Source organism: Malaclemys terrapin, chromosome 1 (assembly GCF_027887155.1).
Source record: "Malaclemys terrapin pileata isolate rMalTer1 chromosome 1, rMalTer1.hap1, whole genome shotgun sequence".
NCBI lineage: Eukaryota > Metazoa > Chordata > Testudines > Emydidae > Malaclemys > Malaclemys terrapin.
Window position 1 is genome coordinate 181,576,441 of NC_071505.1, and position 13,771 is coordinate 181,590,211.

The 13,771-nt window shown below is 40.9% G+C and overlaps 1 protein-coding gene across 2 annotated transcripts in view; it reads left to right on the forward strand.

Moving 5' to 3' along the window:
* The first annotated feature begins 12,781 nt into the window (after positions 1-12,781).
* NCAM2 (neural cell adhesion molecule 2) overlaps positions 12,782-13,771 on the forward strand; it is a 529,484-nt gene continuing 528,494 nt past the window's right edge. For both annotated transcript variants that reach the window (XM_054047466.1, XM_054047474.1), the window contains exon 1: positions 12,782-12,945. In XM_054047466.1, coding sequence (XP_053903441.1) covers positions 12,894-12,945 — 52 coding nt within the window. In that variant the 5' untranslated portion in view covers positions 12,782-12,893. The remainder of the gene's footprint in view (positions 12,946-13,771) is intronic.

Below are 13,771 nucleotides of genomic sequence, written 5' to 3' on the forward strand. Positions count from 1 at the left end.
GCCTGTCCCTGGCTTTTATGCCACAGAGGTATTGCAATGACAGCATAGCTCCTGAAGAAACCAGGCTGCTAGGACAATCAGGGAAACAAGGATTGCTGTATGAAATATAATAGACCGATGGCTCTCAACCTTTCCAAACTACTGTACCCCTTTCATGATTCTGATTTGTCTTGCCTACCCCGAAGTTTCACCTAACTTAAAAACTACTTGCTTGCAAAATCAGACATAATAATACAGAAGTGTCACAGCCTACTATTATTGAAAAATGGCTTACTTTCTCATTTTACCATATAATTATAAATCAATTGGAATATAAATATTGTACTTACATTTCAGTGTATAGTATATAGAGCAGTATAAACAAGTCAGTATGAAATTTTAGTTTGTACTGACTTCCCTAGTGCTTTTTATGTAGCCTGTTGTAAAAGTATGCAAATATTTAGATGAGTTGAGATACCCCCTGGAAGACCTCTGCATTCCCCCCAGAGGTACGTGTATTCCTGGTTGAGAACCACTGTAGACTGTCCATCACCAAAGAAGAAGACACAAAGGGCTCAGTTCTGCAACCCTCATTCACAATGAATAGTACTTAGGTAAGCAGTCCCACTGAGGACCATAGGGGGTTTACCCACACATGCAGGGCAGGATCTAGACCCATATTTCCAAATCACCTTATATCACAATGAAAAACTAAATCCTAAATAATATCGTTGAGTTGCCTCCCCTGTAGAATTGATGTAACAGCGGGAAATGAAAAGTTCAGTACCACTCTGGAACATATTACTTCCTGGCAGGTTTCTGGCTTTTTAGAGTTTTGAATAAATGAGGAGTGAGAAAAGAAGTGTTTGGCTTTGGCTTAGGTATTGTGTGAAACAAAATTCCTTCTGAACTTGTTCAAAGTCTGGAGCTACATTGAGCTATATACTGGGGAACTGTACTGGGATGAACAAGCCTCCATTTATACCCAGTAACTCACTGCTTGTCTGTTCTATTTATTACAAAAAGTAATCAAAAGTTTCTTACAACCCTGGGCCACCAGAAAGATTCAAAATGCAATGTGCTGGTGTTAGATAGAGTTCCTAACACTATAAGGTGATAATCAGAAAAAAAAATCCCATTGTGTGTTCCAAGTGTGACTGTGTATATGTTCACACCAAAAACTGATCTCTAGCAGCATACAGACAAGGAGCAAACACGGACTGAGACAATAATAGTAAGCAAATTACATCCTTATGGGTTTCGGAGGATGGTAAGTGACAAAAGTATCAATGGAACAGTGAAAGGAAGTGGGCATGGGCATAATTTATATATATATATATATTAAAAGCATCTGATAGAAGGATATAGTGAAATAGAGCTTAGACTAAAACCCAAAGGTCAAAAGAGTCCATTAGTCAGGAATTGCTGTGAGAGTTCCCTTGTTGATCCCTGCCCCAGAATCACCCTCAAAGGAAGGGTGATTATACTGTGCAGTAGCCTACACAGCCCAAGATAATGCTGACTTGGAGTCTTGATTGTCCTTTTCTCTTTTGCAAACTTGGCCCCGGCTCAGGTGGAGCTCTCTTTGTGGGAGCATATGCAGGGGGTTGCCATGGTTTTCTGGCATTGTATCATTCTTCCTGGGACCTTGGCATTTCAAGGGCAAAGCCAAGAGGAGAGAAGATGGGGACCAGATGTTCTCCATGGCATCATCTTTTTTCTGAGCCTGTAGATTTTCACCTGGAAAGTCAATAGGGAGTTAATGTGCTTGAAACACATTAAGTTGGTCCCTCCCCATGGCTGCTACAGCACAGAAACAGGAGTCTGGTCTGGCAAATGCCAGCATGACTCTGAAAGCAAACACACTGCTACAGGAAGGGGAAAGCCTTTCAGAGGGATTTGGAGAATCCCTCCCATTGCAGCTTTGGGAACCAAGACACTAAGGGTGTGTGTACACTGCAGAGTAAGCCCAGGGTGAGTGGGATTTGAGTCAGCTGACACACATTAGAGAACCCTGGGCTTGAGCTTCTGCAATGGTTCTTAACCCTATATTAAGACTTTTCTAACCCGGGCTTGAACCAGGGCTCTGGCATCCACACTGCATGCTAATGCAAGTCAAACCAATCACATCCCAGAGTCCCTGAAGTGTTCTCAAAATGTAGCCACTAGAGCTCTCTGAACATGATGCGCCGTGGGAAAACGTTATTGCCCACTCTGCACATTACAGGAAGTTTGAACAGCCTGCCAACACAGCCTGCCAGGAGTCTTTTTGGTCTGTGTGCTCCCAGCTACCAGAGCCAGCAACATGAAGGAGGCGCTGTTTGAAGAAATTATCTTGCTTGTACTTTCATAGCTGCGTCAGGAAACTGACAGAGCTTCTGCGAGGTGCTGGTGGACATTTCGGCAGTGTTTTCTGACCCACCAAAGGTACCTGATGGATTTCATGATGTAGGAGGCAGAGAAGGAGAAGCACCCTGGTATTGCAGACTTGCACTAGTAGATGTTGCTCTGTACAATCAGCATAGCTGCTGATGCCCGCTATCAAACCATCTAACTGACCTATGATGACCAGCAGTAGGTCCAGAACTTTCTCATGAAGAAAGCTACATTTCTGGAGCTTTGTGAGCACCTTGTCCCGACCCTTCAGTGTAAAGACACACACATGAGGGCACCCTTCAGTGCCCAGAAGCGGGTTGTTATATACGGCTGGAAGCTGGATACCCCACACTGCTACAGATCTGTTGCCAACCAAAAACTGCACAGTTTTGTGGGCATAAATTGGGCATGCAAACAGATAAATTGGACCAGAGACATTCTGAAAACTGACTCTTTATATGCCCTTATCCTGCAAGTTATTCCATGTGGGCAGAACCCTGCATCTGTGAAGAGCCTAACTGAAGCCAACTAGGCTCTGAGTGCGTGTAGTGGTCTACCTGCACAGAGAAATTTGCAAGATTGGGACCTTAATGACATTTTAAAGAATTGGCTGTCTCGCTGAATTTTCTTAAGGTCTCAAAGCTCTAGAACCAGGTTGGGAAGCAATTATTTGTATGATTAAAAACAAACAATCAAAAAACAAAATACACACATGCATATAAAGGGAAAAAAAGAATTATTTATGCAATTGTTACAAAGAATCTAGTAAATGTATTGGATAAATTCCTGGCCACGTTGAAGTCAATGGCAAAACTCACATTGGCTTCAAAGGAGTCAGGATTTTACCCTTTGTTATTTAATCACAACATTTTATCAATATTGCATTTAGAAAATATATCTGAACACAAAGTGCATAGGTCTTTTCCATTTTATGCTGATTCATTCTAAAAGCAGCAAATGGACTCAAATACTTTCTAGATTTTCTTCTGCCTTATTATTTATGCCACTTTTTATTTCTCCATTGGTTGTAGTCAAGTTCTGTAATCTAGTGTATGCTGTTTTTTTTTAAATTAATTATTTCAAGTGAGTTCGTGTATGCCAGACATCTCAAAGATTTAATGATAAATAGTTACTATTCTTGATACATCAGAAGTGCCTTAAGAGAAAACAAATTCTTCCTAAGGGTATCTAAATGAGCTCTGCAATGTGATATGTATCTGCAAGGGAAGAAACAATTTTACATGGAAAAGTACTTTGGATTATACACTTATCCTCTACAGTATAAGATATTTTCACCCTGACTCAGGATAATAGTCAGAACACCCTGACATTTGCTAACTCAACTGGTATTTACATTATTATAAAAGAAATACATTATTTACATAAATTCTGGAAAATTCTGGATAAATCTCTTGGCTCTAGTTAAGGACAATGAAAGTGTATTTTATGCGGGGGGGTTTCATAATGATATACTTGCCATAGTTTAGGTAACTTTACACAATACAGCAGATCCATATGGCCATGTAAACTGGCTGTGTACTGAGCTGACAGACGACCTGGTAAATGCACAGTGGTAAAAACAAACAGAATCTTGGGGTATATAAAAATTGAGTATATACAATTGTGTATATACAAAAGGATGCTGAAAATATTATAATCTCACATATAAATCAGTGATACACCCTCATCTGGAGTTTTGTGTTCAGTTCTGGTCTTTTTATCTCAAAAAGATATAACTAATTCAATAGACTCATGGATGGATAATAAAAAAAATGATTAGAGGCACAGAAAGACTTTCATGTAAAGACAGACAGAGATAGTGAAAATACCAGAACTGTCCAGTTTTGAAAGGAGGCAAACAAGCATGGTAGGCTATACAAGTAATGCAGTGTCTAGAGAAAGCAAATTGGGTTCTCTTATTTATCCTTCTACATAATACAAGAGCAAGAGATGAAATGTAAAGGCAACAAATTTAAATCTGCTATAAGGAAATAATTTTTCAACTAACACATAATTATCCTATGAATCCCTTTGCCACAAAATATCATTGAGGCAAGAGCTTAGAACAGAGGTCCTCAAACTGTGGACCGTGGACCACCAGTGGTCTGCAATCTCCATTCAGGTGGTCTGCGGATAGTTTCCTCTAAGGTGCGTGCCTGGGGGACCGCATGAAGGGCCACACAACTAATTAGTGGAGCAACACAGGTGTGGCTCCACTAATTAGGTGCCTGGACCCTGCAGAAGATGCACATGTAAGGTGATGTGGTGGCCTTGGGGGGAATAGGGGATAGGTGGGAGAGGGCAGTGGGGTGAGAATAGGGGGTGGGGGAAATTTGGGATGTGCAGGATTGTGACGGCTAGAGAAAGAGATGACTTTCTCCAGCTCTAGAGCTGTGGCTGTTGGGGAGAGATGGCCCTTCTTCCCAGACTCAACTCTGTGGCTGCTGTGGCAGGGCAGAGACCCCCCTTCTTCCCAGCCCCAGCTTGGGGGCCGCTGTGGCTGGGGAGAGAAGGCACATCCATTGCATTAGAAAGGTAAGACTACTGATATTAAATTATGAGTTGTGTGCTTTTATTTGTAGAACAAAAATGTTTATTATTAAGTTCGTTTTTTATATAGCACTTTTATCCAAAGCGCTTTACAATAGTTAGCTAATGGCACAAACAACATTTTGAAATATCATTAAGTGGTGCACTGAGACTCACCAATTTTCAAGGGGTCCGTGCAAAAAAAAGTTTGAGAACGACTGGCTTAGAAGATTTCAAAAAAGGATCAGACGTTGATATGAATAATGAGAACATCCACAATTATAGGATAAAAGCTAAAATTCAAATTAGGTATATAAACTCATGTTTCAGACCACAAGCCCCCATTAACTGATGGAGGTTAAAAACATCCTGAATAGTCAGGTAATTCCATAATTGTCAACTACGGATTTTTTTACACCTTCCTCTAAAACAGTGTTTCCCAAACTTGGTACGCTGCTTGGTAAGGGAAAGCCCCTGGTGGGCTGAGCCGGTTTGTTTACCTGCCCCGTCTGCAGGTTCCACCAATCGTGGCTCCCAATGGCCGCGGTTCGCTGCTCCATGCCAATGGGAGCTGCTGGAAGCAGCGGCCAGTACGTCCCTCGGCCCACGCCGCTTCCAGCAGCTCCCATTGGCCTGGAGCAGCGAACTGCAGCCAGTGGGAGCCACAATCGGTGGCACCTGCGGATGGTGCAGGTAAACAAATCGGCCCGGCCCGCCAGGGGCTTTCCCTACACAATGGGCATCCCAAGTTTGGGAAACACTGCTCTAAAACATATAGTAATGGCCTCTCTCAGAGAAAGAATACTGGACTAGATAGACCACTGCTTTCGCACAGCATGGCAACTTCTATGTTCCAGATGACATGCAAATGAACTCTACTATCCCAATCACACTAGGCAGTCTCTTGCCCTCTCTCTTGCTCCTCCCCCCCCACTTCCCCCGATCAACTCTAAGCACATTCTGAATTTTCCACGTCACATGACATAACAGTTTGAAAGTCCTCATTAATTGGAACTTCTTTTACTGCTTTTCGGCACCCTCTCTCAGAATTCACATATGATCTCACCTCCACCTTGAAAGATAAACCTAGGAAGATGACTCTTCCTGATTCCTCCAAATACCAATACTCTCCATCTGTGCTCTCCCCAGCCATAAAATCTTCCCCCAACAAATGAACAATCCCATTCATTTCTGGATGTTTATCGAAGTCCTCCATACAAGTTGCAGAAATTGTAGGACAAGACCTGGTCTCTCTGACCAGGTAGGACTATGGGAGTTAACATTTGCACAGGTTCCATCAGAAAAAAGGAAGGCAGAGACACAGGCCTATGATATACTTAAATTGAGCAGAATCCAAGAATACCTATCTAATCTCTCTAAATTCTTACACCATGTCTAGCACCAGGAAATCAGAGTGCCTTACTAATAAGAAATCAAGAAGGTTATCTTTTATATTCTGTAGGAAGTCTGTTGTTTTGTTCTGTGTTTTTATAACATGATTTGGATTTTGATCATTAAAGGAAGAGTGGAAGGGTGACTTTTTTTTTCTGAAGGCTCTGAAGTTTGTAGTGATTCTGAGCACTTCTGGAAGTAAGTTCTACAGTTGTAGACCATTTGGTCTAGTTCTTGCATACAAAAGTTTCACTCTTGAAGTTGACAATTCCATTGGGCTAGTGCAGCATAGGAGGTCATGATTAAGTTACCTGATGTAACATAGCTTATAATTTATGATTTCCATGATAACACCCAAAAAATGCTAGTTGATTTCGAAGTGCAGAAAAAGACACAGTCCCTGGCTCAAAGAGTATACAATCTAAAACATGGGCCAATCTCATGGAGAGCTTTGAATGTCATGACCAAAATCTTGAATTTCATTCTCTATTCAATGGCAAGCTAATGGAGAATGGACCACTGGGGTGATGTGAGTTGCTGAAGAAACAGACAGCTGTGTCTGAAAAAGTTGGTGCCATTTAAGGTTGGCACTTTCACTCCTAGGTACTGTATCTAAGCCTGGAAATCATAAATGAGTTGATAACCACATTAAGGTGTGACTCTGACAAGAAGAGATAAGACTACTGGTCAGCAGTATGTGGGAAAGAATGTCCATCTCCAGCCATGGTTATTTCGGTGACAAGGAATTGGGTGGCCATATAAGGGCAAAGCAGTCAACTTTGGGGATGTGAGGTTCATGTCACGATCCACTTAAATGTCTGGCTCTGTTCCCATGCCTCAGATGCTGCATGGGCTGTATTTGACCCATTAAAAGTACTGTCATGCTGAGAGGTACTGGTAACTGCATGAATCACAAATCTCCTTTGAGACTGGGTGTGAACACATCCTTAAATTAATATAACTGTTAGGATGAGTTAATCGCAAGCCCATACCCTAAGACAAAGGGGATTGTGAACAAAGGACTTTTGCTGAGGCTCTGTGTGTGTGTGTGTGTGTGTGTGTGTGTGTGAGAGAGAGAGAGAGAGAGAGAGAGAGTGAGTGTCACACAAACTGGAAACTGAGAGAAACTCAGAGGGGAAGAAAGTCAAGCAGCATCCTGTGAGCACAGCATGAGAGCAAGAGAGAGAGCTCTTGGTACTGGTGTTGGTTAGAGAGGCTTGTTGCTGTAAGCTAAAAAAACTATAAATTTTGTTCTTCGTTCCTCCTGCATTCAGAGAAGTGGGACTTTGTACGGCCCTTGTAAATAAAAAAGATTGCATGAAAGAAAATACCAGATTCTATCAATTTCTACTCCCAACTGAAAGGACTTTGACTAGTCACTCATGTCACAAGGAGTAACAGTAGTTTCTCATGCTATATAAATGCAGTATTTTATTGATTCTTGTGTGAGTACAGTGCTTTGTATTGTATCAGTTTTAATACAATCTACTTTAATATTTAATGACAGTGAGGCGGTTTAATCAGTATTTTAACTGGACAAAATTAAATATACCCCCTTTCCTTTGTTCCAATGCAGGAATAAAACAGGCAATTATCTCCATAATGGCAGCCTGTAAGTCTCTGCATGCATCAGAATAATTTCCAAACCATTTAAATTTCTCTAGCTGAAAGGAGAATCCTTTATTTAAGGAGAATTTAAATATAATGAAAACAATGTTATAATTTTAAGTGACTGTTATCCATAAAGTTTTAATCTAAATGGTGGTAATTTTAGATCTTTATGAAAATCTTTGTAAGATGTTAAGAACTTGAAACATAGCAGTAGTGCAAATACTTATGAAACTGTCTTTTGTTTATTGTATACCATTTCCTCACCATTGTAATGATATTGTTCACTGTTGAATAATTTATGTTAGTACTTCTTTAATTGTGTTTTTGGTATTCATAAGAAAGCATCATTTTTGGGATAATTGCTCACTTTGGTGAAGATCAGCAATTTGGCTCACATACACTTCAGAAAATTAGTCAAAATGTTTGAAGAAGACAGTTTCCTACAAAGATATTATGTGTTTAAAACAAAAACAAGAAAGAATTTATTTCATTTTCATCTATTGAAGTGCTAGGCAATTATTCTAGAACATTTTGACTTGTTTACCATTGTTCAACAGTGTTTCTAAATACAAGGATCTTTAGTACTATAAATGCCATGGTTTATTCTGAAATAATTGTCAGCCATGATCATATGTTCCCAGAGATACTGAACTGATTTTCAAGGTACTTCATGAAAATTTCAAACTGTAGAAGATAGTTAGACAAAGCTAGGTGGTGAATGGATTGTGAACAAGCTGGAATGTGGAATGTGAACAAGGAACCACATAATTCAATATACAACATTATCAGCAGAATTTGTTTTAGTATTTAATTATATTTGTGTAATATGTGCATGCATCAAATAATATTTTTTGAAATAATTGCTACTGTATTATTCAGATAGCAAATGAAAGCCTTTACAAATAATGTCTGTGTCTCATAGAGCTTACAAAGGAAGGGAAAATCTTCAGCTGACATAAATGTTCATAGCTCCAGTGACTTAAACAAAGCTATGACAATTTACACCAGTCAATGGAGCTATGACAATTTACACCAGCTGAGATTTTGCCACCATATGTTCAGGGCCTAATTTTGTCACTCTTACTTGTGCTGACTAGTAGTTTACAAGTAGTCCCACTGAAATTAATTGAAATTAATGGCACCACTTAAGTACTCACCCTGATTAAAGGTGGCAAAATTTAGCCCTTAATATTTCCCCCTATATTTCCTATACAATATTATAGTCAAACCATCCTTGTATGAAGCATCTAGCATATGACTTAATAAAGTTTTGAATATTCAAAATCCAAAGCTTTGCTGAACTCCCTTGCTGTTTTGTAATAAATAGTAATATGCATGTTTCAGGGACATGTTATTCGTTGTGCGTTGTGAAACTTATCACCTTCACTGCAAATTAGATTAATGTATTGGCTTGTTTTGTATTTGTCCAGCATTTAGCACAATGGGGCCATGGTCCATGACTGGAGCTCCTAGGTGCTATGATAACACAAATAATAAATAATAAAATATGGATCTAATAATGGCTACCCCTAAATTATGACATCCTTTTTCCTTCTCATTAATTTTTCCCAGTGACTGCTGTTTCGTCTTTAAATGTTGTGGTGACACATCAACATTGACTTTCAGTCTTTCACATTAAAGCCACTTCTGAGACTGATTATTACTCTGTTTCAGAACGTTATAGAGTTGGGCATTCTCTTCACCTTTTCGGGTGTTACATTTGATGGCAGTTACATTACAGGCCTCATGTAACAATGTGCATGTTGAGTAAGCAGCATGTAATCATGAACAATTGAACTTTTTTTTTTTATCAATGCACTTGTTATGCATGTGATCTTATTCAGAAAATAGGTCCTTACTGTTTAAGGAATGGTTATGTAAAAGACTCACAAATGACTGTTCCAGTATGGACCATTCTCTTGAAGGCACAGTGTCTATTTTATCCAAGGAATGGCAGATACTACAGTTATATTGATGTAGATTGGGATTAAAGTTTTACAGTGCTTCCAAATTCAAATCTTCTGTTCATTTAATATGCTGTCATGATCATCAAAAACCACCTACGTGGGGATTGTAGCAGGTATGATTATTTCTCCCATTGTCTTGTAGTCTTTATTTTCAAGTTCTGAGTGTCATATTCTGTCACATCTTACTTCATTGTTGACCTTTCTTCAATTAAAAAGAAAAAAGCCCATCCCTTTAGCTCTATTTGCTCAAACAGCCCATATCTCAGCTGTCTGCTGCTTCAGGAAAATGTATTTTAGAAACAGTGTCAGAATGAAGAATCAGAATTCTAATCCCAGTTCAGGGCAATAACATTTGTATACTTGGACACAGCACTGATGGAGAAACTCTTAGCAGGTTTATAACTGAAAATACAAAAAATCTGGGGTCATAAAGGACTACAATTTTATTTTTCCAATTGGGGTATTCTAACTGGAGTTTGTGACCACTGACCTCCTGACTCCTCTTGTACTGTAGTATCTTTTGAATATAATCATCAGCAAAATCTTGTAAATGACCAATATGAACTTCATATGTGATTTCTTGCCATTTACTGTAAGTTAAGATCATAGGCTGTGTTACATGAACCTCTGTTATATTATTTCAATCTCTATGTTAAACTGTGGATGTTAAGAAGCGCGTACTGTCTGTTTTGGTGTCTTAATTTCTGGTCTTGTTTTTTTAATGCTTTTTTTCCCCTAATATTGATAACCTACGTTCTGTTATATATCAAGTTGTTGCATGGTAGTGTTTTCAAAATAAAATTAAAACCAAAGATAAATTAATTTGGCAATGGAATCCAATCTGCTTAATGCAAAGGGGTTCTTGCCTTGTGCAGTAACTTTCCGCCCCCCTCTTTGTCTCAAAGTCTACTTTTCTAGCTGGGCACAAAGACTGTGTTTCAGGAAAACATTCCTATTCAGGAAGGTACATAAGTATGGATTTAGCATATGCTGAAGTGCTTTCCTAACTCAGGGCCCAAAGTCCATTGCAATCAATTGGAGTCTTCCCTTTTAGGCTTGGATTAGATCCATAGCCTATTAAAGTCACAGACTGCTGAACCTGCCATATATTGGTTTCACCAATATTTCATACAGAATGACAGTCACCAAGCTCATTTTCATTGTACAAGAAACTGCTTCTTTTTCATTTTGTAATGTATGCTCCAAAAATGTTTCCCTGTAAGAGCAGGGTGGCCTAGCATATCCTTGGAATAATTACACATTTGATTTATATTATAAAGATTAACCACTGACCACAAGTATCTCACTTTTTTCTCTATTAATATTATCTGAATATATTTCAGAGGATTCTAAATGTCATCCACTAAAGGCAACCATTCAGTTTTGTTAAATTTCTTGTTGTGTCCAGCAAGGTTTGGCTAAAGGTATGATCTTCCTTTCCTGTAGCTCCACTTTTTTATGAGTATTTCCCAGCAAGTGTCAGGCTGAAGATATGTATCACGTTACTTTAGGTTAGTTTTCTATAAAGTGTTCCCTTCCCCAAATAAGAGGATGGAGGGAAAAGGATCTCAAATATTATGGAAATATTAATTATGTTAATTGCATATCACAGCTCTCTGTCAAAATACATGCTTGGAGATAGACGCAGATTTATCAGAGAGGGGAAAAGGTGATGAGTTCCTACACGAGGCTCCTGAGTCCAAAGTTCAATGAAGAACAGGATGAATTTTACCTTTTCATAGTCATGCTGATTAAAAATTCCTATATTTTCTTCTTTTTTAAGAAAGTGGACTCTTTATAGAGCAAGATCTGTAATGAGACTGTACTGACCGTAGTATCAGGAAATGTAAAGAGTGCAAGCTGTATGCTTTAGTGTAGAATGGTTTCAAAATAGACTCCTATAAATCGTAGAGAATCTCCCCTCGCCCCCCCCCCTTTTTTCCTAATAAAAAGTCAAAACAGGAAATTTCCTAGACAAGTAAATGAATAGGTGTAAAGATCTGTGACATTTTTCAAACATAAATGAGACTCCTATATGTCTCATTGCCTAATAATATTACAGTATTGTCACACACAGAAAGGCTGACAAGACAGAGACAAACCACAGCATTATCCTCACAACACGGGGGAGAGAACAGGGACACTCCCCAGGCAAACGCCTTCACACCTGCCCTCAGGCGTGCTGGAACAATCTGTCTAGTGGGGGTGCTGAGAGCCATTGAACCAAACTGTAAACCCTGGATATGGTGGGAACCATTTCAAGCCAGGGGTGCAGGAGCACCCACCGCAGCAACCCATTGTGCCAAGAATGTCTGCCCCAAGAATGAAAGACCAAATGCACCCACCTCTGCCTCCCGCACCCTGCCCAAGGCACTTTGGCCCGACTCCGGCAGGTGACAGGCACAAGCCCTCCTACAAAGGCGAGCTCCGGCTGCGAGCCAAAAGCGAGCTGCAACCCCAGCGCTGCTCACCTCCCCGGCGTATAGTGAGCTCCCCGCAAAGCCCGGCTAGCGCCCCCGCTGCCGCACAGCCCTGCGCCCCTTGCCGGCAACGCCCCCGGCACCGGCAGCCCCCGCTTCTCCCGGGGAGAGGAGCAGCCTCGCAGCCCCGTGCAACCCCCAGGTAGCTTCCTCAGCCCAGCCGCCGCTGCTCCCGCGGGCTGCATCGGCCAGGCCAGACCGATGCCTCCCTCCCGCCAGGCTGCACCAGCCGCCGGGCCGGGCGGGGAAGGGCGCTCGGCAGCGGCAGCGAGCTGAGCGGCGGAGGAATCCCCGATCCTGCATGTGTGAGAGAGAGAGAGAGAGAGCGAGCACGCGCGGAGGGATACACGCTCTCTCCCCCTCCGCCTACTCGCCTCCTCCTCCGCTGCCTCCCTGATATAGTGCGGCGCGGAGCGGCGCTGGCAGTCACTTGGCGAGCGGCGCTGCCCGGGCTGTGCGTGCGAGCCGGGAGCTGCGGCCAGAGCGGCGGCGGCGGCTGGGTTTTCCTGTGCTCGGCATCTCTAACTTGGGAACTGTCCACCAGCGTGAGCTCCTGAACATGAGCCGCCTCTCTCTCTACCTGCTCGGATTGCTCCTCAGTAGCGGGCAAGGTAGGAGCGGGGCTTTCTTGCATTTCCTAGCTACCCTCCACACCAGAATGCGTCCTAATTACAGTAACCAAAAATAAGCAAAGATCTCACCCCAAAGGCCATCGGGAAAAAAGCCTGTTTAACCTCTCCACCCACCAAAGTTGTATTTTATTATCTCTTAAAAAAATGTCTACAAGAAAAAAAAATGTCATTTAGATGGAAAAGAAAAAAAAAAGCTGGAAGATGCTAACTGCACTTAGCTGCTTTGCTTGGGATCTTGTCTTTCTTTTAGTATTTTTTTCTAATAATTAATGTGTTTTCGGTTGTTGGTTTTGTGTGTGTGTGGTTTCTTTCTTTCTTTTTTCTTTTTTTTTTTCTTTTTGAAGAGTTTGTGTCAGTAAAAAAAAAGACAACCTCAAACCGAGGCATGTTTTGAAATACGGTCTGCTATTTTGTGTGCAGCCAAAGTGGGCTTTATTTTTAAGAAAAAGGATTTTGTGCCCCCCCCCCCCGCACTCCGTTGTCGGTGAGAAGTAATACTTGAAGCCTGCCTGTCAAGATCTTTCTCCTTCTGTAACAAGAAGTGGCTGACGATGGTTCATTTCAGTCTATTGGGAAGTGAAAAAGAATTGTTGTGATCAGTAAAGCAGGGTATCTGTGACAGTGAGGTGAATGTGTGAGTATCTATATGTCCGGATATAGGGATGAGTGTATAACATTGAAAATAAAATAATGCTAAAAAGGCAGGTGTTTGGAGAGAAGTGAAATATACTAAGATTTCACCTGTATGTACTGTTTGCTTTAATTTTCCTCACTACAAGTATACACATCGTACAGCAGTTGTCCC